We start from the raw sequence: 25,505 nt of genomic DNA, 5'->3' as shown, positions 1-25,505 counted from the left end.
GGGTGACTTTTACTTGAGTCATTTTCTGTTAATAAGGTATCTTTACTTTTACTCAAGTATGACAGTTGGGTACTTTTTCCACCAATGGGTGGGGGAAAGTGAGAAGAGGATCAGATTAAGAGAATGGAGAAATGCTTGTAAATGGACTGTGGCGAATAACTCCCTTAACCACTGACTGACCATGTGAGAAGTAGGTACACATTGTATGAGTCAGCTGGAGATTTCTTGATTGAGAAACCTCAAGGTCTCCTTTTAGTGATAGGAGAGGCTCTGTCTAAACCGGCTGCATCTCTTCAACTATTTTCCTTCATCTGCACCGATATGGAAGACCTTGACAGTATCCCACTCTTCCTACCTCCTCCTCCTCTTCCTCCTCCTCTTCCTCTTCATATTAATCCTCCTCCTACTCTTCCTCGCCCTCCTCCCCCTCCTTTTCCTCCTCCTCTTGCTCCCCCTCTTTCTCCCCCCCCTCATCTTCCTCCTCATCTTCCTCTTCCCCTTCACCTCCTCCTCTTCCTCCTGCTCCTCTTCCTCACCGCCACCGCGACCACCATCATCCTCTCTGACTCTCTGTCTCCCCAGATGGTTATTCTCCAGAGGAAGCTATGTTAGCAGAGGTTCCAGAGTCCTTGCTGCCCCAGGGCAAGGTGCCTCTGTACGGGGGCAGAGACCACATCAGCAGCCGCAAGGCTCAGGCCATGAGACAGGCTAAAGACCGCAAGAGACAGCAGGCCAAGCTTCACTCTGTCAGCAGCCTTGACTACTCAACCCTCGCCCTGGACAAACTGCAGCCGGAGTTTGTAAGTTGAACATATATACATACATATATACAGTGTATACACAAACAAACACGCAGACACACACACACACACACGCACCAACACACGCCATACTTGCCCTAAACTATGACCCTGTATGTGTGTAGGGACCCTGCAGGAGAAAGCTGGACGGGATCATTCAGAGGATGAAAAACACATCTAGAGTCCTAGCTCTGTCCCTATACCTTCCCAACTGTGACAAGAAGGGATTCTTCAAGCACAAGCAGGTACCCATGGACTATTCTATCCTATACTATTGTATCCTATTCTATTCTATCATATTCTATTAATTTGATCCTATTCTATCTTATTTCATTCTATCTTATACTATTATATCCTATCCTATTATATTCTATCATATTATATCCTGTTCTAATCTATCCTATTTTATACTATCCTATTCTATTTCATTTCATTGTATTCCTATCACATTCTATCCTATTCTATTTCATGTCATTGTATTGCATCTTATTCCCTGCTATTTCCTCTCCTCCTGCAGTGTAAACCATCACGTGGGCGGAAGCGGGGGATCTGTTGGTGTGTGGACCGTTTTGGCGTGCAGCTCCCTGGCACTGACTACAGTGGAGTGAACATCCAGTGCAAAGACCCGGAGAGCAACAGCAACAAAAACGAATGAGCGATGGCCAATTTGGTCACCTGACATGAGCCAAGGCCCGCCTCCCTTTACCCCTACTCCTGCAAATCACATGTACATGCAAAATATGCAAAAGCCAATCAAATCAGGAAAGCAGGGCACAGATACAGTACATACACATGGTTTTAAACTATACATCCAACTATACTGAGATGTCCTATAACCTCCCTTTAAAGCACATATAACAATGTTCTCTGATTTAAAAGATATTAGATTCTGTTGAAACAACATTTTAAGGCTAAAGAGTAAAGCTAATCTTTTTCACCAATGTTGTTATCGTGATGTTGACAGGAACTCTTTACTGGGGAGCACAGTAATCTGGGGTCGTATTTAAACGTAACTCTGTTCTCTTGGTCCAAATGTTTGTCCCTTCAGAGCACTTCCCTACAAGAGAACCTCAGTGATTGAAAGTACTTTACTGTCTCAGTTTTGGTCTATGTCCTTGTATGTCCTTCTGAGTGTGATGAGAAGAGCTTTTTTCAGTCCTGCCTTTCTTCCACTTTGTCTCACAGATTGTTCTGAGTTGAGGGTCTTAAGAACTAGTAACTGCTCGTATACAGTAGGTTGTTACAGGAGCTATCTTAATAAACCCATCAACTGCTACTTCTGATGGGTTGTGTCTCAATATAGTTTCATAGGGGTGACTGTTTGAAATGACTGTGTGTGTGTGCCTCCTATACTTTCTCCTTTAGTAGTCTGTATTGTGCCTTACCTTCCGTCAAGTATAGAAAAAAGATCACCTCAAAAACACATCATGACAGTCATTTGCTTGTTTTGTCATTTATAAATGACAGCCAAGAAAGTACAGGTGCTTTGAAAAGTCCAACACAGGCTCAAATCGCATGCAAATGTTGCACGCCGTTTCTATTGACTTGTCGTAGCCTCCTGTCTGACCATAACACAGTCTTCTGCCTAGGACTCTACTGTATGACCCCTGGAAAGGTGTGGATCTTTGGGTTTCTATGGAAATCTCAGTGCCTTCTCTCTCATGACTTTGAATCCAGATTTACATCCAGATTATCAGGCCTTGTCGTTGACAGAGGACATTTTAGCAGTATGTGGATGTGGAGATTGGTTGCTAGAGACCCATGAGTTGACGAGTGTGAAGATATAAGTCTCCACGATATAAGGCCGTGATGATACTTTTTGATCCTACGTCCCGTTTGTGAACATGATGTTAAATCAGATGTCAACTGATTTTATTGAAGCTCAAAACATTTGTCAGATATTTTGTTGACATTCCTTGAAATAGACATCCCTTTTTTCATGGTATGGTAACATGCCAATAGCTTTGACAGGGGCTGTGTGTACAGCCTATGCCTGCCACTAGAATGCATAGGAGACTTGGAAAGGTTTCTCAACTCAGTCTTAAGCTTGCTTGTATGAAAGACCATGAAATCTCAAACATTCCATATTCGTGATAAAAAAGCATGTAGGAAACAAATAGGTAACAATTTACTCAAAGCCAAATGGTATAATGCTTAATTGCTGCAATTTTTTAACAGGCTGAACATAGCTGTTTGGTCAGGGTCCATCAGAGACGATGGTAAAACGTTATAAGAGGGTCATACATGCTTATGACAATTCTTACAATGCAATACACCTGTTGGCTTTAAGTGAAGTGTTACTAACAAATCTATGTGAATATAACAGATATGTCATATTTATTCACTGTGTAATTGATGTATTTTAACCTTGTCTTTTTTGTAATGACAAAGCATTTATTTAAATAAAGTTATGTATTGATGTATGGGAAGGTTTGTTATGTCTTTTGTTTGCTCTATGCTGTGGAAGTAGGGTTGCAAAATTCCGGTAACTTTCCCCAAAATTGCCAGATTTTTCAGAAATCCCAGTTGGAAGATTCCCAGATTCAGGAGGGAATAAGCAGGAAATCCAGAATCCTCCAATGAGGATTTCTGGAAAACCTGCCAATTTTGGGGAAAGTTACAGGAATTTTGCAACGCTATTTGTAAGCCTTAATGCAAGTTCCCTATACACCTGCTGCTGGCTTCAAATGATTGTCTACCAGAAGATCCAGTTACCATAGCTACCATACCACATAAAGACATTTCCATACATACAAAGCAGTGTCTGCCAACCGCCATGAAACACCTGAACATAGGCAATCATGTGGGTTTTGCTTTGAACTGGGTTGTACCATGAAATGGGATGTACCATGAAATTCGATGGCTTATCTACACCTAGACCTCCAGTAAGAAAATGAGACACAAGATACCAGGGCATACGCCCAAATGAATACACAATCAACGTACAGGAAGTTACCATCCATTTAATCACGTACTTCATCTTATAACAAGATGTTCTTTATCACAAAACAATTCTACATTTCTATTTGTGCTCCTATTAACGAGGAAATCTAAAACGTGTATTTGTGTTTGTAACAACAACACTTTGTCTATGTGGTTTTCCTACAGTGTATAGAAGACGTATGTGTATTCCAAAGGCTATAGAAGGTAGGGTTCATAGTTTTAGTAGCCTACCAACCTGAAGGCGTAGAACACAGTAAAACAAACGGTAGGCGGAGTTGAGTACACAACCACCAAACATTTGACATGTTCACTTCCCAGCACCAGAAAGTAAGACACTTGGGCTGCGTTTACACACGCAGAAGATCTGATCTGATTGGTCAAAAGACGAATCGGTGGCAAAATATTAGAATTGGGCTACCAGTGTAAACACAGCCATACAAACACTAAGTAAGTAAGACACTAATCCCTTAAAGCGTCAATTCACCGTTTTGTTTTATGCTTCACATATTCACCTTTCAAATAAGTCAAATCATTTTTTCATGATAACATTTCTCTAGATACCCTACAACAGATACATTGAATACAAGAGGTCCATAGGGGTGAATACTAATTGCCAAATGTGCATATAATTGGAATTTACGTGCAAATCGCCCATTGACATCAATGCTTGATTTTTACACAAAAGTCTGAGAAGGACACACAGATTTATAGTTAGAATTCAGCCCATAGTAAACATTCTTCTCATTAGACTTTGTTCACCACAGAAAAGCTACGAGAGGAGGGAAAGAGAGAGAGATCAATGAAAATACCAGTTAAACACTGACTTCCTTTGAAATTGCAAAGAAGAATGGATTTCATCTTTGTTGCTTGTCACATCCTATGCCCTTGCAGTGGAATTTGTTCTCAAGCCAAGACACATTATGGTGGTTACATTGTACGATATCGCTGAGAATTGATTTAATACCAAACAAAACTATAGACAGAAACAGAAACATTTTGATAGCTTATTTAAGTGTTTAGAGTACTGCTTCCTCTGTTGTGTTTTAAGACTCAGGCCGATCAAAGGGAGAATCAGGGCCGTACTATTTCTGGGCTGAGGCGAGGGTGTCCATCTCTGGTCCTCTAAGGTACTGGCTGCAGTTTGGGTCTCCCCTCACGGTCGGTGCTGTTGGAATGGGCCGACCGGTGTGTGGGTTGACACACCAGCACTCCCCCCTCTGGCCATGCAGAGACATCTTACACTGAAACACAGAATGAACATGCGTTTGTGTGTGTGTGGATGCTCCTGGGCCATGGAGTAAGAGTGAGTAGTCACCTGTTTGAGGTTACACTGCCCCCTCTTGTCACAGTTGGGTATGTGCAGGGTGTAGTCACCTGTTTGAGGTTACACTGCCCCCTCTGGCACAGTTGGGGATGTGCAGGGTGTAGTCACCTGTTTGAGGTTACACTGCCCCCTCTGGCACAGTTGGGGATGTGCAGGGTGTAGTCACCTGTTTGAGGTTATACTGCCCCCTCTTGTCACAGTTGGGGATGTGCAGGGTGTAGTCACCTGTTTTAGGTTATACTGCCCCCTCTTGTCACAGTTGGGGATGTGCAGGGCATACAGGTCTTCCAGTGGGCCTCGGTTATCTCTGAAGGGCATCTTAGATATCCTCTCCAGCACCTGGTCCAGCTCCTGCTGACACTGAATCTACAGTACACAACAGGCAACACCAGTCACATTTTATTTATTTATTTTATTTTACCAGGTAAGTTGACTGAGAACACGTTCTCATTTGCAGCAACGACCTGGGGAATAGTTACAGGGAAGAGGAGGGGGATGAATGAGCCAATTGTAAAGTGGGGATTATTAGGTGACCATGATGGTTTGAGGGCCAGATTGGGAATTTAGCCAGGACACCGGGGTTAACACCCCTACTCTTACGATAAGTGCCATGGGATCTTTAATGACCTCAGAGAGTCAGGACACCCATTTAACGTCCCATCCGAAAGACGGCACCCTACACAGGGCAGTGTCCCCAATCACTGCCCTGGGGCATTGGGATATATTTTAGACCAGAGGAAAGAGTGCCTCCTACTGGCCCTCCAACACCACTTCCAGCAGCATCTGGTCTCCCATCCAGGGCCTGACCAGGACCAACCCTGCTTAGCTTCAGAAGCAAACCAGTAGTGGTATGCAGGGTGATATGCTGCTGGCGTGATTAATAGCCTGGGAAATCTCAGACCTTGGAACAACAGGCAACACCAGTCACATGATTAATAGTCTGGTAAATCTCAGACCTTGGAGCAACAGGCAACACCAGTCACATGATTAATAGTCTGGGAAATCTTAGACCTTGAAGCAACAGGCAACACCAGTCACATGATTAATAGCCTGGGAAATCTCAGACCTTGGAACAACAGGCAACACCAGTCACATGATTAATAGTCTGGTAAATCTCAGACCTTGGAGCAACAGGCAACACCAGTCACATGATTAATAGTCTGGGAAATCTCAGACCTTGAAGCAACAGGCAACACCAGTCACATGATTAATAGCCTGGGAAATCTCAGACCTTGAAGCAACAGGCAACACCAGTCACATGATTAATAGTCTGGGAAATCTCAGACCTTGGAGCAACAGGCAACACCAGTCACATGATTAATAGTCTGGGAAATCTCAGACCTTGAAGCAACAGGCAACACCAGTCACATGATTAATAGTCTGGTAAATCTCAGACCTTGGAGCAACAGGCAACACCAGTCACATGATTAATAGCCTGGGAAATCTCAGACCTTGAAGCAACAGGCAACACCAGTCACATGATTAATAGTCTGGGAAATCTCAGACCTTGGAGCAACAGGCAACACCAGTCACATGATTAATAGTCTGGTAAATCTCAGACCTCGAAGCAACAGGCAACACCAGTCACATGATTAATAGTCTGGTAAATCTCAGACCTTGGAGCAACAGGCAACACCAGTCACATGATTAATAGTCTGGTAAATCTCAGACCTTGGAGCAACAGGCAACACCAGTCACATGATTAATAGTCTGGGAAATCTCAGACCTTGGAGCAACAGGCAACACCAGTCACATGATTAATAGTCTGGGAAATCTCAGACCTTGGAGCAACAGGCAACACCAGTCACATGATTAATAGTCTGGGAAATCTCAGACCTCGAAGCAACAGGCAACACCAGTCACATGATTAATAGTCTGGTAAATCTCAGACCTCGAAGCAACAGGCAACACCAGTCACATGATTAGTAGTCTGGTAAATCTCAGACCTTGGAGCAACAGGCAACACCAGTCACATGATTAATAGTCTGGTAAATCTCAGACCTTGGAGCAACAGGCAACACCAGTCACATGATTAATAGTCTCTGACTATTACACTGGGGCCGAGCTCCCTGCCATCCGGGACCTCTATACCAGGCGGTGTCAGAGGAAGGCTCTAAAAATTGTCCGACTCCAGCCACCCAAGTCATAGACCGTTCTCTCTGCTACCGTACGGCAAGTAGTACCGATGCACCAAGTCTGGAACCAACAGGACTCTGAACTTCTACCCCCAAGCCATGAGGTTGCTAAATACTTATTTGAACCTTTTTACTCATTGACCTTTTTTGCACTAACGTTTTTGACTCATCACATACGCTTCTGCTACTGTGTACTATCTGTTTGCTTATTTCTAGCTATATGTACATATCTACCTCAACTCCGGGGAGGGTGCTCTTCAGAATATATTACGAGTTTGGTTTGAACGGGCTTAAAATGCAGACGGGATTTCTGCTCGTGAAAAACAACGTTGTAAACTTGTAACGCTAACGTTAGCTGTCATAGCACAAGCAAACAACGTTGTAAACTTGTAACGCTAACGTTAGCTGTCATAGCACAAGCAAACAACGTTGTAAATTTGTAACGCTAACGTTAGCTGTCATGGCACAAGCAAACAACGTACTTGCCAAATGCACTCATTGAAAATATCTAGTTAAAATATAGATTTTGTGTCCGGTGGTAGGCTAATGTTTGCGTCAGGACAAGAACGGAAAGGCTCTGGACTAATTTCCTGCTCGAGTCCCATTTCCGCCTCTTGTCCCAACCGATGCTGGTACTGTCAGCAGACATGTGTGCTGGAACACTGGATACATTGTGGGAGGCAAACCGTCGGCCTAGGGAGACTACATGATTAATGACCCAGCAATACCTTCAGACCACTGTTTGAGAAAATAAATAAAACATTCTCCAAAATCATCTACAAAGGTTGGATTCTCGGAGGAATAATAATCCACAGGAAATTAAATGAACAGCACTACCAAAACATAGAATACAATTATTAATTCACATGAAAATGAATAATGTTTCCCTCACAGGTATAACTGAGAGTAAATTATATTTGCATGACTAATTCTATTCATGGATTATTGCCAAAGCACCTGATCGCCCTCTTTCTCTTAAGTATTATGGCTTCATCAATATTAAAACGATTGGAATGTTCATTGTTTTGCACTTACAGTCTCTCCTGATGGGTTTTGATGTGTTGCGAAGACTCGCTAATATCCGCTGTAAATGGTTCTATTTTAAACTTAGCGTCCGTGAAATGACAAAATCATTATCCTCAAGGAAAATCACTCAATGTGGGAAAATAAGTACTGGTAGTAGTTTATAATAACACCTTGAAATAAAGCGTTTATAATAGATTAGTAAACCGTATATTCAGGGAGTGCTGGAATGTCTACCAATGGCATGTCCATCATTTTGTGAAAAATTACACTGGTCACTCAAAACATTTACAAAGCATTTATAAAGTATAAATAGCGTTCACTTTAAATGAGGCCACACAAAAACACTTAACTAATGATTAGTAGATGGTTTAAAGGACCTATACTAAACATCTTATGAACGATCGTGTTAATTATTATGACATAGGCTTACTAACATTTACAAATGTGTGCGTAATGATGAATAAACGATTTATTAATCCATTATAAATGCTTTATTACAAGGTGTTATTATAAAGTGCTACCAAAGTATTTTCCTAGGTCGGTCTACAACAGAACGCCAGGCTCGACTTCAAGGAAACAATACAGAGTTTTCAACAGTAGGGTCTTGTACTGTCATGTGTGAAACAGTTACATCTTCCCCATGGTCACGTTCAGTACGCTTCAAATGGGGGCAGACGTTGTCAAACGGAGGGCTATCTTGTCCAATAGAAATGCTTATCTACATTTTCCGATTGAGAAAGCTGGCCTTAACTGAAAATTGGCAGTAAGACATTGTTAGCTGCTGGACACCATCAGGTCTGCTCCAGAAGATGGCAGCAGTGCACTAGGTTCTGTTAAGACTGACTCCTTCCTAAAGGGACATGGACACTGCTAATCATGATCCCAGGTTCACTAACTGTTTACTAACAGATGCGACCCACTAATAGTCTCGGTTTACTAAGGCAGCGTCTCCATTGGCACCCTATTCCCTATATAAGGACTACTAATATTAAGGGAATAGGGTGCTATTTGGGATGTAGCCTAACTGTTTACTACTAGGTGTTTACTAACCTGCTTGCCGCGGGGAGTTTTGGGGTCCTCCGGCTTGTTACTCTTCATCTTGGTCTTCATCTCCTGTCGGTGCTGGCGCATAGCGTTCTCCTTGGGCCACAGCCATGGGTTGTCCTTAGTGGCCTTCCTCAACGGGGGGATCTCTGTCAGGCTCGTGTCCAGGAGGTCCACCTCCTCCCCTGAGGGACAAACACGCACGCAGACACAGATACATGCACAGACTCACACACATGCACATACGCACACACACACACACACACACACACACACACACACACACACACACACACACACACACACACACACACACACACACACACACACACACACACACACACACACACACACACACACACACACACACAGTCAAAACACAGTCAAAACAGCTCTATGGAAACCAGTTCCATTAAATGAATTGATCGTTCATTACAGCACTGTCATAACATTGTCGTTATATTGTCATTACATCACAGAAAATCTCAACCATTTGAATGATTAAGTATACTGCACATTCCTTCATGAAATGAGAAATGATAGGGCCAGCAGGTTGGCTTTAGTACATTTGGCAATGGCATACATGGTGAGTTTTTCAGCGGAAATAGATACATCTTTAAAGGTGTAATATTTTGGACCTTTTTCAAAAATATTGTGAAATATTATTTATTTATTTTTTCCATTTTAACTTCCAAGAATGAGAACCAATAGTGAACATATGATTCTGTCTGTGTAAACTCCAGGTTTATTGGCCACTGAAGAGCTGAAGACATAAGACTTTTCTGTTAACTCTGGGGTACCTTCACTTGCTATGACGAGTGTCCTCCTCACCTCCAATGTCAAGGAATGTCATAAATGGGCACTAGCTCACTTTCATGTTCGACTGATTAGAACGAAAGCTTGAACAGCAACCACCCAGAACTAACATACCACACTATCTGGGGAAGGGAGGTAGAAGTCCTCAGCTGTTTGACCAGATAACGTGTGGTTAAACATCAACCTCTAAAAGCCTCATTCCAAACAGATATGAGAACAAACAATGCAGGGGGCCTGGCCCTGCGAGTCCACTAGCTGTCCATGCTATTCCTGACAACAGACAGAGCAGTGGCTGAGGGCCCACTAGCAGCTCTCCCAGGGCTCTGGGACCGTCAAAATGGAAGAATAACAGAAACGGCAGGGGAGAGGAAACAGTTGGCTGGACCTTGTTTTGAGGAAATCTTAGATGAATAACCTTTCAGAGTAATATATTGTTTACAAACTCTCTGTACTGTCAGGCTATCCAGTGACATACCACTATTAACGACAGAGGGGGGAGCAAAAACTGTGTTTCCAACGGCGCAGTTTAATAATAAAAACCCACCGGAAAACAGAACAATCAATAAATGGGTACATAACCCGACGCACACCAGACATAACGTGCACAAGCACTTACAATACAAAAAGGTTTTGGATCGATGGCGGTCCGCGTTCGGTGGCGGTCCGCGTTCTCTTTTTGGCGCAGCACAGCCTGCTGAAGGTGAACACGGACAGCTTCCCATGTCTCCTCCACGCGCCTGAACCAGTCATCCACCGCAGGAGCCCCGGTCTGACTCTGATGCCACGGTGCCAGAACCGGCTGGTACCCCAGTACGCACTGGAAGGGAGAGAGGTTAGTGTAGGTGTGGCGAAACGAGTTCTGTGCCATCTCGGCCCAGGGCACGAACGCCGCCCACTCCCCCGGTTCGGTCCTGGCAATAGGACCGCAGAAACCTGCCCACATCCTGGTTTACTCTGTCCAACCGGCACATTACTCTAGGGGAGAAACCCTGAAGTAAGGCTGATCGAGACCCCCAATAGATCAACCGGTCACGAACAGCAGACGGGACGTACAGACGCCCAGCGGGACACTGGACGGGAGCGGGCTCTGCACGTAATGCCTGCTCAATGTCCGTGTCCAGCTCGCACACTACCGGCGCCACCAGGCTGGAGGCGGGGAGTATGGGAGTGGGATCCATGGGCCGCTCCTCTGTGTCATACAGCCAGGACAATGCGTCTGCCTTCACATTCTGGGAGCCTGGTCTGTAGGAAAGGGTAAACACAAAACTGGTGAAAAACATGGCCCACCTTGCCTGGCGAGGGTTCAATCTCCTCGCTGCCGGATGCACTCCAGATTGCGGTGGTCAGTCCAGATGAGGAAAGGGTGTTTAGCCCCCTCAAGACAATGTCTCCACGCCTTCAGAGCCTTGATGACAGCCAACAGCGCCCGGTTTCCCACATCACATTTTCGCTCCGCCGGGCTGAGCATCTTCAAGAAGAAGGCACAGGGGCGGAACTTCGGTGGCGTACCCGAGCGCTGAGAGAGCACAGCTCCTATCCCAGCCTCGGACGCGTCCACCTCCACTATGAACGCCAAAGAGGGATCCGGATGGGCCAGCACGGGAGCCGAGGTAAACAGAGCCCTCAGGTGACCAAAAGCCCTGTCCGCCTCACCCGACCACTGCAAACACACCGGGCCCCCCTTCAGCAGTGAGGTAATGGGAGCCTCTACCTGACCAAAACCCTGGATAAACCTCCGGTAGTAGTTGGCAAACCCTAAGAACCGCTGCAGCTCCTTTACCGTGGTGGGAGGCGGCCAATTACACACGGCTGAAATGCGGTCACTCCCCATCTCCACCCCTGAGGTGGAAATGCGGTACCCTAGGAAGGAGACAGACTGCTGGAAGAACAGGCACTTCTCAGCCTTGACGTACAGGTCATGCTTCAACAGGCGACCAAGCACCCTGTGCACCAGGGACACATGCTTGGCGCGTGTAGCGGAGTATATCAGAATGTCAACAATATACACCACTACTCCCTGCCCGAGCAGGTCCCTGAAAATCTTGTCTACAAAGGCCTGGAAGACTGATGGCACATTCATCAACCCGTACGGCATGACGAGGAACTCATAGTGCCCTGAGGTGGTACTGAAAGCCGTCTTCCACTCGTCTCCCTCCCAGATACGCACCAGGTTGTAAGCGCTCCTGAGATCTAGTTTGGTGAAGAAGCGCGCCCCATGCATTGACTCAATCGCTGTGGCTATGAGCGGTAGCAGATAACTATACCTCACAGTGATCTGGTTCAGACCCCGATAGTCAATACACGGGCGCAGACCTCCCTCCTTCTTCTTCACAAAAAAGAAACTTGAGAAGGCGGGTGAAGTGGATGACCGAATGTACCCGACGCAGGGATTCGGAGACATATGTTTCCATAGCCTCCGTCTCCGCCTGAGAGAGGGGATACACGTGACTCCTGGGAAGTGCAGCGTCTACCAGGAGATTAATCGCGCAATCGCCCCGTCGATGGGGCGAGAGCCAAATCGGCATATTCAGGGGGAATGCGCACGATGGAGACCTGGTCTGGACTCTCCGCCGTAGTAGCTCCAACGGAAACCCCTAAACACCTCCCAGAGCACTCTCGCGACCACCCAGTGAGAGCCCTCTGTGGCCAAGAAACAGTGGGGTCATGACAAACTAACCAGGGTAGGCCTAGCACCACGGGAAACGCAGGAGAGTCAATAAGGAAGAGACTAATTCTCTCCTTGAGACCCCCCTGCGTCACCATGCCCAGAGGAGCGGTGGCCTCCCTGGTCAGCCCGGACCCTAATGGTAGACTATCTAAGGCGTGAACGGGGAAAGGCACAGCCATGGGAACAATGGGGATCCCTAAACTATGGGCGAACGAACTATCTATAAAATTCCCAGCCGCACCTGAATCGACAAGCGCCTTATGCTGGGAATGCAGGGAAAACTCAGAAGTTACATACACAAACATATGTGCGACAGAGGGCTCTGGGTGAGAATGGTGCCGGCTCACCTGGGGTGACGCAAGAGCGCCCTGCCTGCTGCCTCGATACCCAGAGGAACCAACCCGGCACTGATCGGCAGTGTGACCTCTGCGGCCACAGATGGTGCATGAGCTGGAACCCCCTCCTGTCTCCCTCCGCACCGCCCCTCCCAGCTCCATAGATATCGGAGAGGGGGTGCGGGGGTTGGAACCCACAGACCCTGATCTGAACGTTGGTGGGCAGCCAGCAGGTTTTCCAGCCGGATGGACAGGTCCACCAGCTGGTCGAACGTGAGGGTGGTGTCTCTGCAGGCCAACTCCCGACGGACGTCCTCGCGCAGACTGCAGCGATAATGGTCGATTACGGCACTGTCGTTCCATCCCGCGCCGGCAGCCAGGGTCCGAAACTCCAGGGCAAACCCCTGGGCGCTCCTCGTCCCCTGCCTCAGATGGAATAGGCGTCTGAACTCCTTAAACTGGTCTAACGCTACATCTCCCTCTCTCCACACGGCGTTTGCCCACTCCAGGGCTTTCCCGGTGAGGCACGAGACGAGGGCAGACACCCTCTCACGGCCCAAAGGAGCCGTGTGGACGGTTGCCAGGTACAAGTCCAGCTGCAAGAGAAACCCCTGGCAGTTCGCAGCCGTCCAATTGTATTCCTGGGGAAGGGAGAGACGAATCCCACTGGGACCAGGAGAAGGAGGGACGCGTAGTGGAGACCCCGGTTGTGCTGGTGGAGGCGCTGGGAGAACTCCCTGTCTCTCCCAGCGGTCCATTGTCTGGACAACGCGGTCCATGGCGGTGCCAAGATGGTGGAGCATTGCTATGTGCTCTCGGACGCGCTCCTCCACCCCTATACCCGGGGTACCTGTTCCTGCTGACTCCATAAGTTTGGTCCGGTATTCTGTAAGGGGTGCGTACTGGCGGCAGAGAAGTCAGATGCAGGAGAGCAAAAACTGTGTTTCCAACGGCGCAGTTTAACAATAAAAACCCACCGGAAAACAAAACAATCAATAAATGTGTACATAACCCGACGCACACCAGACATAACGTGCACAAGCACTTACAATAAACAATACCGGACAAGGACATGGGGGGAACAGAGGGTTAAATACACAACATGTAATTGATGGAATTGAAACCAGGTGTGTGGGAAGACAAGACAAAACAAATGGAAAATGAAACTATCAGATCTAACTTCAGCTCTCCTCATGAAACTATCAGATCTAACTTCAGCTGTCCACATGAAACTATCAGATCTAACTTCAGCTGTCCACATGAAACTATCAGATCTAACTTCAGCTCTCCTCATGAAACTATCAGATCTAACTTCAGCTGTCCACATGAAACTATCAGATCTAACTTCAGCTCTCCTCATGAAACTATCAGATCTAACTTCAGCTCTCCTCATGAAACTATCAGATCTAACTTCAGCTCTCCTCATGAAACTATCAGATCTAACTTCAGCTCTGCTCATGAAACTATCAGATCTAACTTCAGCTCTCCTCATGAAACTATCAGATCTAACTTCAGCTCTGCTCATGAAACTATCAGATCTAACTTCAGCTCTGCTCATGAAACTATCAGATCTAACTTCAGCTCTCCTCATGAATGTATCAGATCTAAACCCTTAACTTCAGCTCTACTAGAAATATCAGATCTAGACATCTAACTTCAGCTCTCCTCATGAAACTATCAGATCTAACTTCAGCTCTCCTCATGAAACTATCAGATCTAACTTCAGCTCTCCTCATGAAACTATCAGATCTAACTTCAGCTCTGCTCATGAAACTATCAGATCTAACTTCAGCTCTCCTCATGGAACTATCAGATCTAACTTCAGCTCTCCTCATGAAACTCTTTGTGCTCTCAGTGTCCTTTGCAGAACAGAGGGCAGAAGTAAACTGGAATCAGGTGTGGGACATGCACAAAAACACACACACTTATACATCCCTAAACACACACACACGCACACAAATTATGCTGTTTTCATCTATTAGATAATCCCAATTTTCTCCAACTGTAATTCAGCTTCAGCTACTGAAACTGATTTCAGCTTCATGGAGGAAACCTGAGAAGGTCCGAGTCTATTAAAAACCACACACACACACACACACACACACACACACACACACACACACACACACACACACACACACACACACACACACACACACACACACACACACACACACACACACACACACACACACACACAGACACACAGACACACACACACAGAGACACACACGGACAGGGTCAGGACCCCACTCTAAGGGGGCCCCGTTCCTGCAGTACACTCTGTTCCACCGATCCACAGAGGTGGGCCTGGGCTTTACAATGTCAACAGAGCTGCAGCTCCATTGTTTTTACTTTGTTGTCCGGTCCACTGCTTGAATTAATACAGCAGACAAAAGGGACGAGTGGCTTCCTTGCTTTTTTAATAGCTGATGCTTGTCAAATTCCCAGAACAGCACAAAGGAGAGAAGGTTCATGTCTGACAGTCTAGACTCTTGTCAACTGAGCAGATGGCCCATGGATGGAGAAGGGGAGACTGGATAGGTCAAACCAACACACATTGATGGTTCAAATGAACCCTTTAACTACCCCCTTTAATCTCAATGTGACTTATTGTGTAATAAATTAATATTACCTCACTCTAGGGCCAGCATAGTGATAATGATACTGTATTTCCCTTTGTTTATGTGTATATATAACGTATCACCTTCACAATTGACTGTACAGTTGTGGCCAGAATGACACAAATATACATTTTCAAAGTCTGCTGCCTCAGTTTGTATGATGGCAATTTGCATATACTCCAGAATGTTATGAAGAGTGATCAGATTAATTGCAAAGTCCCTCTTTGCCATGCCAATGAACTGAATCCCCCAAAAACATTTCCACTGCATTTCAGCCCTGCCACAAAAGGACCAGCTGACATCATGTCAGTGATTCTCTCGTTAACACAGGTGTGAGTGTTGACGAGGACAAGGCTGGAGATCACTCTGTCACGGTGATTGAGTTCGAATAACAGACTGGAAGCGTCAAAAGGAGGGTGGTGCGTGGAATCATTGTTCTTCCTCTGTAAACCATGGTTACCTGCAAGGAAACACGTGCCGTCATCATTGCTTTGCACAAAAAGGGCTTCACAGGCAAGGATATTGCTGCCAGTAAGAATGCACCTAAATCAACCATTTATCGGATCACCAAGAACTTCAAGGAGAGCGGTGCAATTGTTGTGAAGAAGGCTTCAGGTCGCACAAGAAAGTCCAGCAAGCGCCAGGACCGTCTCCTAAAGTTGATTCAGCTGCGGGATCGGGGCACCACCAGTACAGAGCTTGCTCAGGAATGGCAGCAGGCAGGTGTGAGTGCATCTGCACGCACAGTGAGGCGAAGACTTTTGGAGGATGGCCTGGTGTCAAGAAGGGCAGCAAAGAAGCCACTTGTCTCCAGGGAAAACATCAGGGACAGACTGATATTCTGCAAAAGGTACAGGGATTGGACTGCTGAGGACTGGGGTAAAGTCATTTTCTCTGATGAATCCCCTTTCCGATTGTTTGAGGCATCCGGAAAAAAGCTTGTCCGGAGAAGACAAGGTGAGCGCTACCATCAGTCCTGTGTCATGCCAACAGTAAAGCATCCTGAGACCATTCATGTGCGGGGTTGCTTCTCAGCCAAGGGAGTGGGCTCACTCACAATTCTGCCTAAGAACACAGTCATGAATAAACAATGGTACCAACACATCCTCCGAGAGCAACTTCTCCCAACCATCCAGGAACAGTTTGGTGACGAACAATGTCTTTTTCAGCATGATGGAGCACCTTGCCATAAGGCAAAAGTGATAACTAAGTGGCTCGGGGAACAAAACATCGATATTTTGGGTCCATGGCCAGGAAACTCCCCAGACCTTAATCCCATTGAGAACTTGTGGTCAATCCTCAAGAGGCGGGTGGACAAACAAAAACCCACAAATTCTGACAAACTCCAATCATTGATTATGCAAGAATGGGCTGCCATCAGTCAGGATGTGGCCCAGAAGTTAATTGACAGCATGCCAGGGCGGATTACAGAGGTCTTGAAAAAGAAGGGTCAACACTGCAAATATTGACAATTTGCATCAACTTCATGTAATTGTCAATAAAAGCATTTGACACTTATGAAACGCTTGTAATTATACTTCAGTATTCTATAGTAACATCTGACAAAAATATCTAAAGACACTGAAGCAGCAAACTTTGTGAAAATTAATATTTGTCATTCTCAAAATTTTGGGCCACGACTGTACAGTAAAGCACTTTGGGGAGCTGTAGAGCCAGCTCCATAACTGCTTCCCATTATCATTTACAAGGCCTGCTAGGACTCTCCTCCTAGAATCACACAGTCAGCACAGAGCAAGTGTGTTTACCTCACAGCCAGGCTATCTGGCCTGAGAGGCTCCTCCACAGCGTGAAGCTAGCTGGGGCTGGGCAGGTCCTGACACGTAGACACTGGCTGCACCCAGCCAGGCATCTATCCACCCCTGAACTGACTGACTGCAGGCTAAACCTGGGACTCTGGATGCGTCCCAAACAACACTGTATCCCTATATGACTCTGGTTTAAAGTAGTGCACTATATAGGGAAAAGGGAGTATTTTACCATTTGAGACACACACACCTGGCTCTGGAGGACAGAGAGACAGGGAGACGGAGGCAAGCCAGAGCCCATCGAACCTGCAGGGCAGCATGGACAATTACAGCAGACACATAGAGAGAATAGAGAGAGAGGGGAGAGAGATGGTGCCCATCTTTCCCATTCCTTTGGGATTGAGGCCTGTAGACGTGACCTTGACATTAGACCACTTTTGAGGTCTGAAAAGACCAGATTAACTTTGAAGACTGAACATATCCATATCTCCTTTATTAACAGAGACGATAGGACACCAGATTAGGGTTACATTTCCGGGACTTTCAATAAATTCTCTGGTTCGCCCGAAATCCCGGTTGGAGGCTCCCCCGGAGTCATGGGGGAATAATCATGATATCCAGAATCCTCCAACCAGGATTTCTGGAAAACCAGTGAATTTATTGAAAGATGAAAATGAATTTTGCAACCCTACACCAGACATGTGATCCAAGTCATGGCACCAATGTAACAAGTCAACTGGCCTTGATACACAAACCACCATCATACAAGGATCAATTCCTAAGACAGTAGCTCTGCCTGCAGCCATCGGGCTAGCCATGAACAACAGATCTTGGGTGATTGCAGCAGCCAAATGCATTGGCCTCCTTCTGTACACACATACCCAGCACTTAAATCTCCTTCGACTCCATTATCTTCGGTGAAGAAACATCAAACCATCTGGCGAGGCCAGCCCTATCCCCTGCAAAGCCCTTTCACAGGTCCCCTTCCAATCCCACTCAGCTCAGTAACATTTCAGACATAGCTTGTGTTTTCTCCAAGCACCGAAGAGGGAGGGAGGGAGTGGAGTGGGAGGAGGGAGGGAGCCAGTGAGAGAAAGAAAGAAAGAAAGGAGGGAGAGAGAGAGAGAGAGAAAGAAAGGAGGGAGAGAGAGAAAGAAAGGAGGGAGAGAGAAAGAGAGAGAAAGAAAGAAGGGAGAGAGAAAGAGAGAGAGAGAAAGGGAGAGAGAGAGAGAGAGAGAGAAAAAGAAAGGAGGGAGAGAGAGAAAGAAAGGAAGGAGAGAGAAAGAGAGAGAAAGAAAGAAGGGAGAGAGAGAGAGAAAAAGAAAGGAGGGAGAGAGAAAGAAAGGAGGGAGAGAGAAAGAGAGAGAAAGAAAGAAGGGAGAGAGAAAGAAAGGAGGGGGAGAGAAAGGGAGAGAGAGAAAGAAATGAGGGAGAGAGAAAGAGAGAGAAAGAAAGGAGGGAGAGAGAAAGGGAGAGAGAGGAAGAGAAAGGGAGCAGGTTTATTCTGGAACGCATCTGAGGCACGCTGAGATTCTTAGCATGGCTTCGGGTGAAGTTGCAGCCCCAGGGGTGGATGGCAGTGATGCCTGTGTTTTAGAGAAGCAGGAGGGATTATCAGGGGCTATTTCGGGCCTGCGGGCACCGTCTAGAGGGCTGGGCACCCCGGCAGTGGACCCATGCAGGTACAGATGAATACCCCTCGTTAGGGAGCCGTGTTATTTCACAGCCCAGTTGCAGCCAGATGGTCAGGATCTGTTTTCCTTGTAAAGCTTTGAGAGGTTTTTGTTGGTCTTTTGTTGGGTTGTGGGTGGGGTAACCCTCCCTCTGTTTCAATAGTGGCAGCCCAACGATGTGATCCTGATGGGAGGATGAGTGATGAACCTTGGTGTGTCTCAAATAGCACCCTATTAAGTTAACCTTTATTTTAGCAGGGTCTCTTTTGCAGAGGAGTGCACTACTTTTGACCAGGGCCCATTATATGGAACCATTTGGGACGCTACACTTCTCTTAAATATATTCTTTAATAGTATGTTTTTGTATTAGCGTGATGTATTATTGACTATGACGTGTCTTTACGTAATAATGTGATATACTCCCCGTCTGCCTGTTGTGGAATCAATCGCGCCCCAACGTCTCTATTTACATCATTCTCTGACGTGTCACAGTAAACCGACTGTAGTTGTACCACTTGATATTGACAATGAGGGGCTACTGTCTAGGCGTAGGCTGGTGGGCTAATAAAGATGCCCATCCACCACAGGGTTCAGGTAAGGAGGAGACACGTGGTGCACCACAGACACTGAGGAGGGTTTTCATATCAAGTCTTCCATGGATAAAAGGCTACATGCCAGTCATGCATTAAGGCCTGTATGGCATGAGATGAGTAGCATGAAGGAATGCATATCGGGTGCTCTGCATTTCCTAGTGATCCAATCTTGGAGAATGCAGAACACGTTTTCTTTGGTTATAACGTGTGTTCACATAATAACAATAAGAAGTAAGCTTTATGCGACAACTCATTGCATTTGTGTGTATTACGTGTGTTCTGCCAGATGAGAAAGACAGGTAAGTTAAGTGACGATTATTTTGATACATGAGTGGATGTGACTGTTAACCAACGCTTTTTAGTTTGACTTATAAACAAGCCCTTAATTAAAGTGAAGTCTTACTGCTATTAATTATCCCAAGGTTTACTCTGTTTCAACAAGCAGGACATGTGATGTAGCTAGGTTACCATGGCCTGAGTTGTCATAGATTGTGGTTTCGCACGTCGGCCTATTTAGACAATGAAAACGTGTAGGAAACATGTGTAACTGGGGCTGCTTTCTGCATAATCTCGTGGACACACCAGATTGTGTCCAGAAGTTTGTATCACTCCACATACTGGGATGCTTAAACCTGCAAGATAGTGGTTAATAAGGGACTGTTTGAAAGGGAGTCATATAAACATTGCCTCATTTTTTTTACAGGTAACATACTGTGAATTCTGTCTGAAGTACATTATAGTACTGTATAACCCAGGTGTACATAATAGTACTGTGTAACCCAGGTATACATAATAGTACTGTGTAACCCAGGTGAACATTATAGTACTGTGTAACCCAGGTGTACATGATAGTACTGTGTAACCCAGGTGTACATTATAGTACTGTGTAACCCAGGTGAACATAATAGTACTGTGTAACTCAGGTGTACATAATAGTACTGTGTAACCCAGGTGTACATAATAGTACTGTGTAACCCAGGTGTACATTATAGTACTGTGTAACCCAGGTGTACATAATAGTACTGTGTAACCCAGGTGTACATAATAGTACTGTGTAACCCGGGTGTACATAATAGTACTGTGTAACCCAGGTGTACATAATAGTACTATGTAACTCAGGTGAATATTATAGTAATGTGTAACCCAGGTGTACATAATAGTACTGTGTAACCCAGGTGTACATGATAGTAATGTGTAACCCAGGTGTACATTATAGTACTGTGTAACCCAGGTGTACATAATAGTACTGTGTAACCCAGGTGTACATAATAGTACTGTGTAATCCATGTGTACATTATAGTACCATGTAACCCAGGTGAACATAATAGTACTGTGTAATCCATGTGTACATTATAGTACTGTGTAATCCATGTGTACATTATAGTACTGTGTAACCCAGGTGAACATAATAGTACTGTGTAACCCAGGTGTACATAATAGTACTGTGTAATCCATGTGTACATTATAGTACCATGTAACCCAGGTGAACATAATAGTACTGTGTAATCCATGTGTACATTATAGTACTGTGTAACTGAGGTGTGCATAATAGTACTGTGTAACCTAGGTGTACATAATAGTACTGTATAACTCAGGTGTACATTATAGTACTGCGTAACCTAGGTGTATATAATAGTACTGTGTAATCCATGTGTACATTATAGTACCATGTAACCCAGGTGAACATAATAGTACTGTGTAATCCATGTCTACATTATAGTACTGTGTAACTGAGGTGTGCATAATAGTACTGTGTAATTCAGGTGTACATAATAGTACTGTGTAACCCAGGTGTACATGATAGTACTGTGTAACCCAGATGTAACCCATCCCTTATATGCCAGGCTGCGAATACATAGAAACAGTCAGAGTAGAAGAGAAACAGTCTGAGCAGAGAAATATAGGATGGCGTCATGGCAATTCACTGTACTGTAGGCTAGGACTGTGGCATCTGGCTGTAGCAAAGCAGACTGCAAGTAGCTATTTCAGGAAGAGTTCCACCATAGAAATAGTATTAGAACACCACTACCTCCTAAGACCCAACTTATCTCTGGCTACATGTGCATGTGTAGGTTACTCCACGTGCATTTCTAGTGCTACTGTCTGTGGTGACCTGGCCCTAATCTGTTTGAACTTTTCAGGAATCACAGGTTCTCCTTTATAATCTAATCAAATGTTACATTTGGCAGATGGGGACATTGACATTAGGTTTAGTAGAAATCACACCATACTGAACAAGCTTCAACAAACACTCCATGACTAGTTGACAGTGGTTTGGGTCAAAGTACAAAGTCCAAATTGCCAATCAATGTGGCATTATTTTTGCTTATCTCTCCTCTCTCGTGTTATCCAATTAAATAGAAATGTTTTGGGATTTCTGTGTAAAACACAAGCTGGGAATGTTATTTCAGGGTATAATCAAGCATACAGTATGTCTTACAGTATAGGCTTGCTTATATAGTGTAAGATCTGTTATACAGGAATAATACTGTTAGGTAAGGGGGTCTATTGGATTGCAGCAAGGGACCAATAAGTTTACACATGAAGGTCAATAAGTCAAACTAGTCCAGTGTAGTTCTGGTTGTTGTTGGAGACTGATGGATGATACTACCTGCAAACGTTTCTTTCATTTGTGATTAGGACATATAGCCCAAAGCCAAATATAGGCTTATAGCATTTGCAACTCAATTCGGTACATATTAAAGGCAAAAGTACGTTGATAAAATTGTGTTATAAAAGATTTATAACTGTGTAATAACAAATAATTCAAATAAATAAGTGTTTTATAGTGAGTTAATTACAGTTTAAATGTTTCTATGAGCAAATGGACGCCAAAATCATTAGCTTAGACTGCTGCGAATTAAATAAATCACAATACGGTCCATGCTAAGCCATCCCAATGACAGTGCAATTATTCATTAACGCCTACTAATAACCATACTTCCCAAAATTCCTGTCTGTTCCATTATAACATTGTAAATGTATCAAGCTTGTTGAAACTGACCGCTAAGTTGCTCCTGGTGCGCCTGGCTCCCCGTGGGCTCGGTCACCACTTTGTGTCCGCACAGCCCCAGCCCCTGGACCAGCTGCTCGAGAGGCAGATCGGAGTCCGGCTTCGGGTAACACCGGAGCCCGCTGGAGCATCTCGGGGTGTACACGCCGCATAACTCGCCCTCTTGCCGGGCGCACACCGGGCAGCAACCGCAGCCCGGTTCGCGCACTATCTCTGCACAGGTCTCGGTGAGCTTCGGGCACGCAGCCTGACGTTCGGCGGTGCAACTCGGGCAACGGAAGACCATCTCCGCGAAAGAAGCGCCCACGAAAGCCACCGACAGCAGCAGCAAGCTGCAGCCTGAATAGGATATCATTCTCGGCATGGAACTTCTTGTCATTTAGTGAGGCGATGGAACGCAACTCCAGGTAAAATAACTGTGCATGCGAACAGGTGAAGCTAGCGGCTGGGTTGAGTTCTGCAGGGTCCTACCAACGGCAGGATTAACTGACAGCTCGTCAGACCAGTGGTGCGTATGGAAGAGCAGCAGGCAAACCCTAGCAGGCAATCTTGTGCTATGACGAAAATATGATATAGCCTCAAGTGTTCATGCACAAGTATACCTAAGACCAGTCCAAATGACTTGTTATTTTGTAATCAACTTACATTATGGTACTCAGCCAGGTGTCTCTGGCCAACTGTTGATGTTGATGAGGCCTGTATATAGATAGATTTGGTGATTTATTACAGCAAGCAGAAATAACTGTCAGACAAACCCGAACCCACCTAGGCTACACTGAAGTGATGCCCTATAAACGTTCTATTTATTAAAATGATTCTGAACAATGGAAACTAAGAAATGTAAGTTCTAGATACTATCCTCATTATAGGCTATGCAGCCTATTTGTAATAGTACTATTGTTGGAAATGTGCATAAAATACACTGTACAATAGGGAAAGGCAAGAAGAGAATGTTCTATGTGGTAGTATCATGCAACTCAATGGAGGAAAACGAGGCAGCATTCCCTTGGCTGGGCCTGAGACTGAAAGAGATTACATACTGTAGCATGTTTATTTTTATCAGCATGCACCCTCTCCCAGAAAATAAATAAATAAACAAACATAAACAAAAAGCATTCCTTCCATATCCATTGACACTTAATGAAAGCCCTGCCCAGAGGCTGCATGCCATTCCCTACCTGGTGAGCGCTGTGTATGTTGCCTATTGATCAGTTGGGGCCAGGCGCTGAGGTGTCGTGCTTACATACCAAACAAGCTCCCATTAACCCATCCAGTGAGTGCGGTGGTTGCTCGGGAGACTAATTGCTGTTTATTTAAGGGCACAGAAATAAACATTGCATATATACTGTAACCATACTCTCCAGCCAGGCAGGGAGTCGCAGATATATATGTGGATTATTTTGTTTTGTGGGTGCCCTCTGATTTCATGGTATTTCACCTATTTATGGTTGGCATCCCGGCTCGCCTTGAGGGCGGACGCGAGGAGAAAGGGCCCTTCTGAAGGGGCCAGTATCTTGGGGGGCATCTGGATGATGCTGGGGGTGTTTGCGTAGAACCTCATATGTCATTTTATAAAAAGCAACATTGGGGAGGAGAAGCAGAGAAGGCCTGGTTTGTAAACAAGGCCTGGGGCTAGAGTTTGCCCAGTGTCTGGGGACGGCCACCAGGTAATGGGGTAACATGCCACAGTATCTGGCCAGCGGTTATTGCAATGCCATTCCCATCAAGTTCAGCTACCTAAAATTCCCCCCAGAATTATTAAGTCAATATACACACTAGATAAAGTACAGGTCCACAGTGCTAGCGAGCGCTGGGTGAGATCTCCTCATGCAGTGAATGAATACATTATCTGTTTCAATGCATATGTAAAGAGCTATAGTTAATTTCAATATGTGTATGTAGGTATTTTACTGTTAGTCCACACCTGTTGTTAACGAAGCATGTGACGAATAACTTTTGATTGATATGAAGTGAAACATTACAACACTGAGCAGAAACCCCTTTGATTAGAAAAGGGCATATTTCCGAAATGGGCCTAGCACAGTTGGATGTTTATATTTGTATATATTACAACAGTATCTTGGCTATACTGACTATAATCTATTACAACAGTATCTTGGCTATACTGACTATAATCTATTACAACAGTATCCTGGCTATACTGACTATAATCTATTACAACAGTATCTTGGCTATACTGACTATAATCTATTACAACAGTATCCTGGCTATAATGACTATAATCTATTACAACAGTATCCTGGCTTTAATGACTATAATCTATTACAACCGTATCCTGGCTTTAATGACTATAATGTATTAGAACAGTATCCTGGCTTTAATGACTATAATGTATTAGAACAGTATCCTGGCTATAATGACTATAATGTATTAGAACAGTATCCTGGCTATAATGACTATAATGTATTAGAACAGTATCCTGGCTTTAATGACTATAATGTATTAGAACAGTATCCTGGCTATAATGACTATAATGTATTAGAACAGTATCCTGGCTATAATGACTATAATGTATAAGAACAGTATCCTGGCTATAATGACTATAATGTATTAGAACAGTATCCTGGCTATAATGACTATAATGTATTAGAACAGTATCCTGGCTTTAATGACTATAATGTATTAGAACAGTATCCTGGCTATAATGACTATAATCTATTAGAACAGTATCCTGGCTATAATGACTATAATGTATTAGAACAGTATCCTGGCTATACTGACTAT

At 44.9% G+C, this 25,505-nt stretch overlaps 2 protein-coding genes across 2 annotated transcripts; one reads left to right on the top strand and one right to left on the bottom strand.

The window, feature by feature from the left end:
• Positions 1-516: 516 nt before the first annotated feature.
• LOC129840558 (insulin-like growth factor-binding protein 5) lies at positions 517-3,229 on the top strand. The gene is made up of 3 exons (XM_055908521.1): positions 517-800; positions 926-1,045; positions 1,318-3,229. Exons 1-3 carry the CDS (start codon positions 606-608, stop codon positions 1,453-1,455), a joined length of 453 nt encoding a protein of 150 aa, XP_055764496.1. The 5' UTR covers positions 517-605; the 3' UTR covers positions 1,456-3,229.
• A 518-nt stretch (positions 3,230-3,747) lies between these two features.
• On the bottom strand, positions 3,748-23,229 carry LOC129840594 (insulin-like growth factor-binding protein 2-A). The gene is made up of 4 exons (XM_055908581.1): positions 22,752-23,229; positions 9,279-9,457; positions 5,293-5,433; positions 3,748-4,984 (listed from the first exon to the last, which is right to left on the bottom strand). Exons 1-4 carry the CDS (start codon positions 23,137-23,139, stop codon positions 4,826-4,828), a joined length of 867 nt encoding a protein of 288 aa, XP_055764556.1. The 5' UTR covers positions 23,140-23,229; the 3' UTR covers positions 3,748-4,825.
• Positions 23,230-25,505: the final 2,276 nt, after the last annotated feature.

Source organism: Salvelinus fontinalis, chromosome 41 (genome assembly GCF_029448725.1).
Source record: "Salvelinus fontinalis isolate EN_2023a chromosome 41, ASM2944872v1, whole genome shotgun sequence".
NCBI lineage: Eukaryota > Metazoa > Chordata > Actinopteri > Salmoniformes > Salmonidae > Salvelinus > Salvelinus fontinalis.
This window is presented reverse-complemented; position numbering and strand designations above follow the sequence as displayed.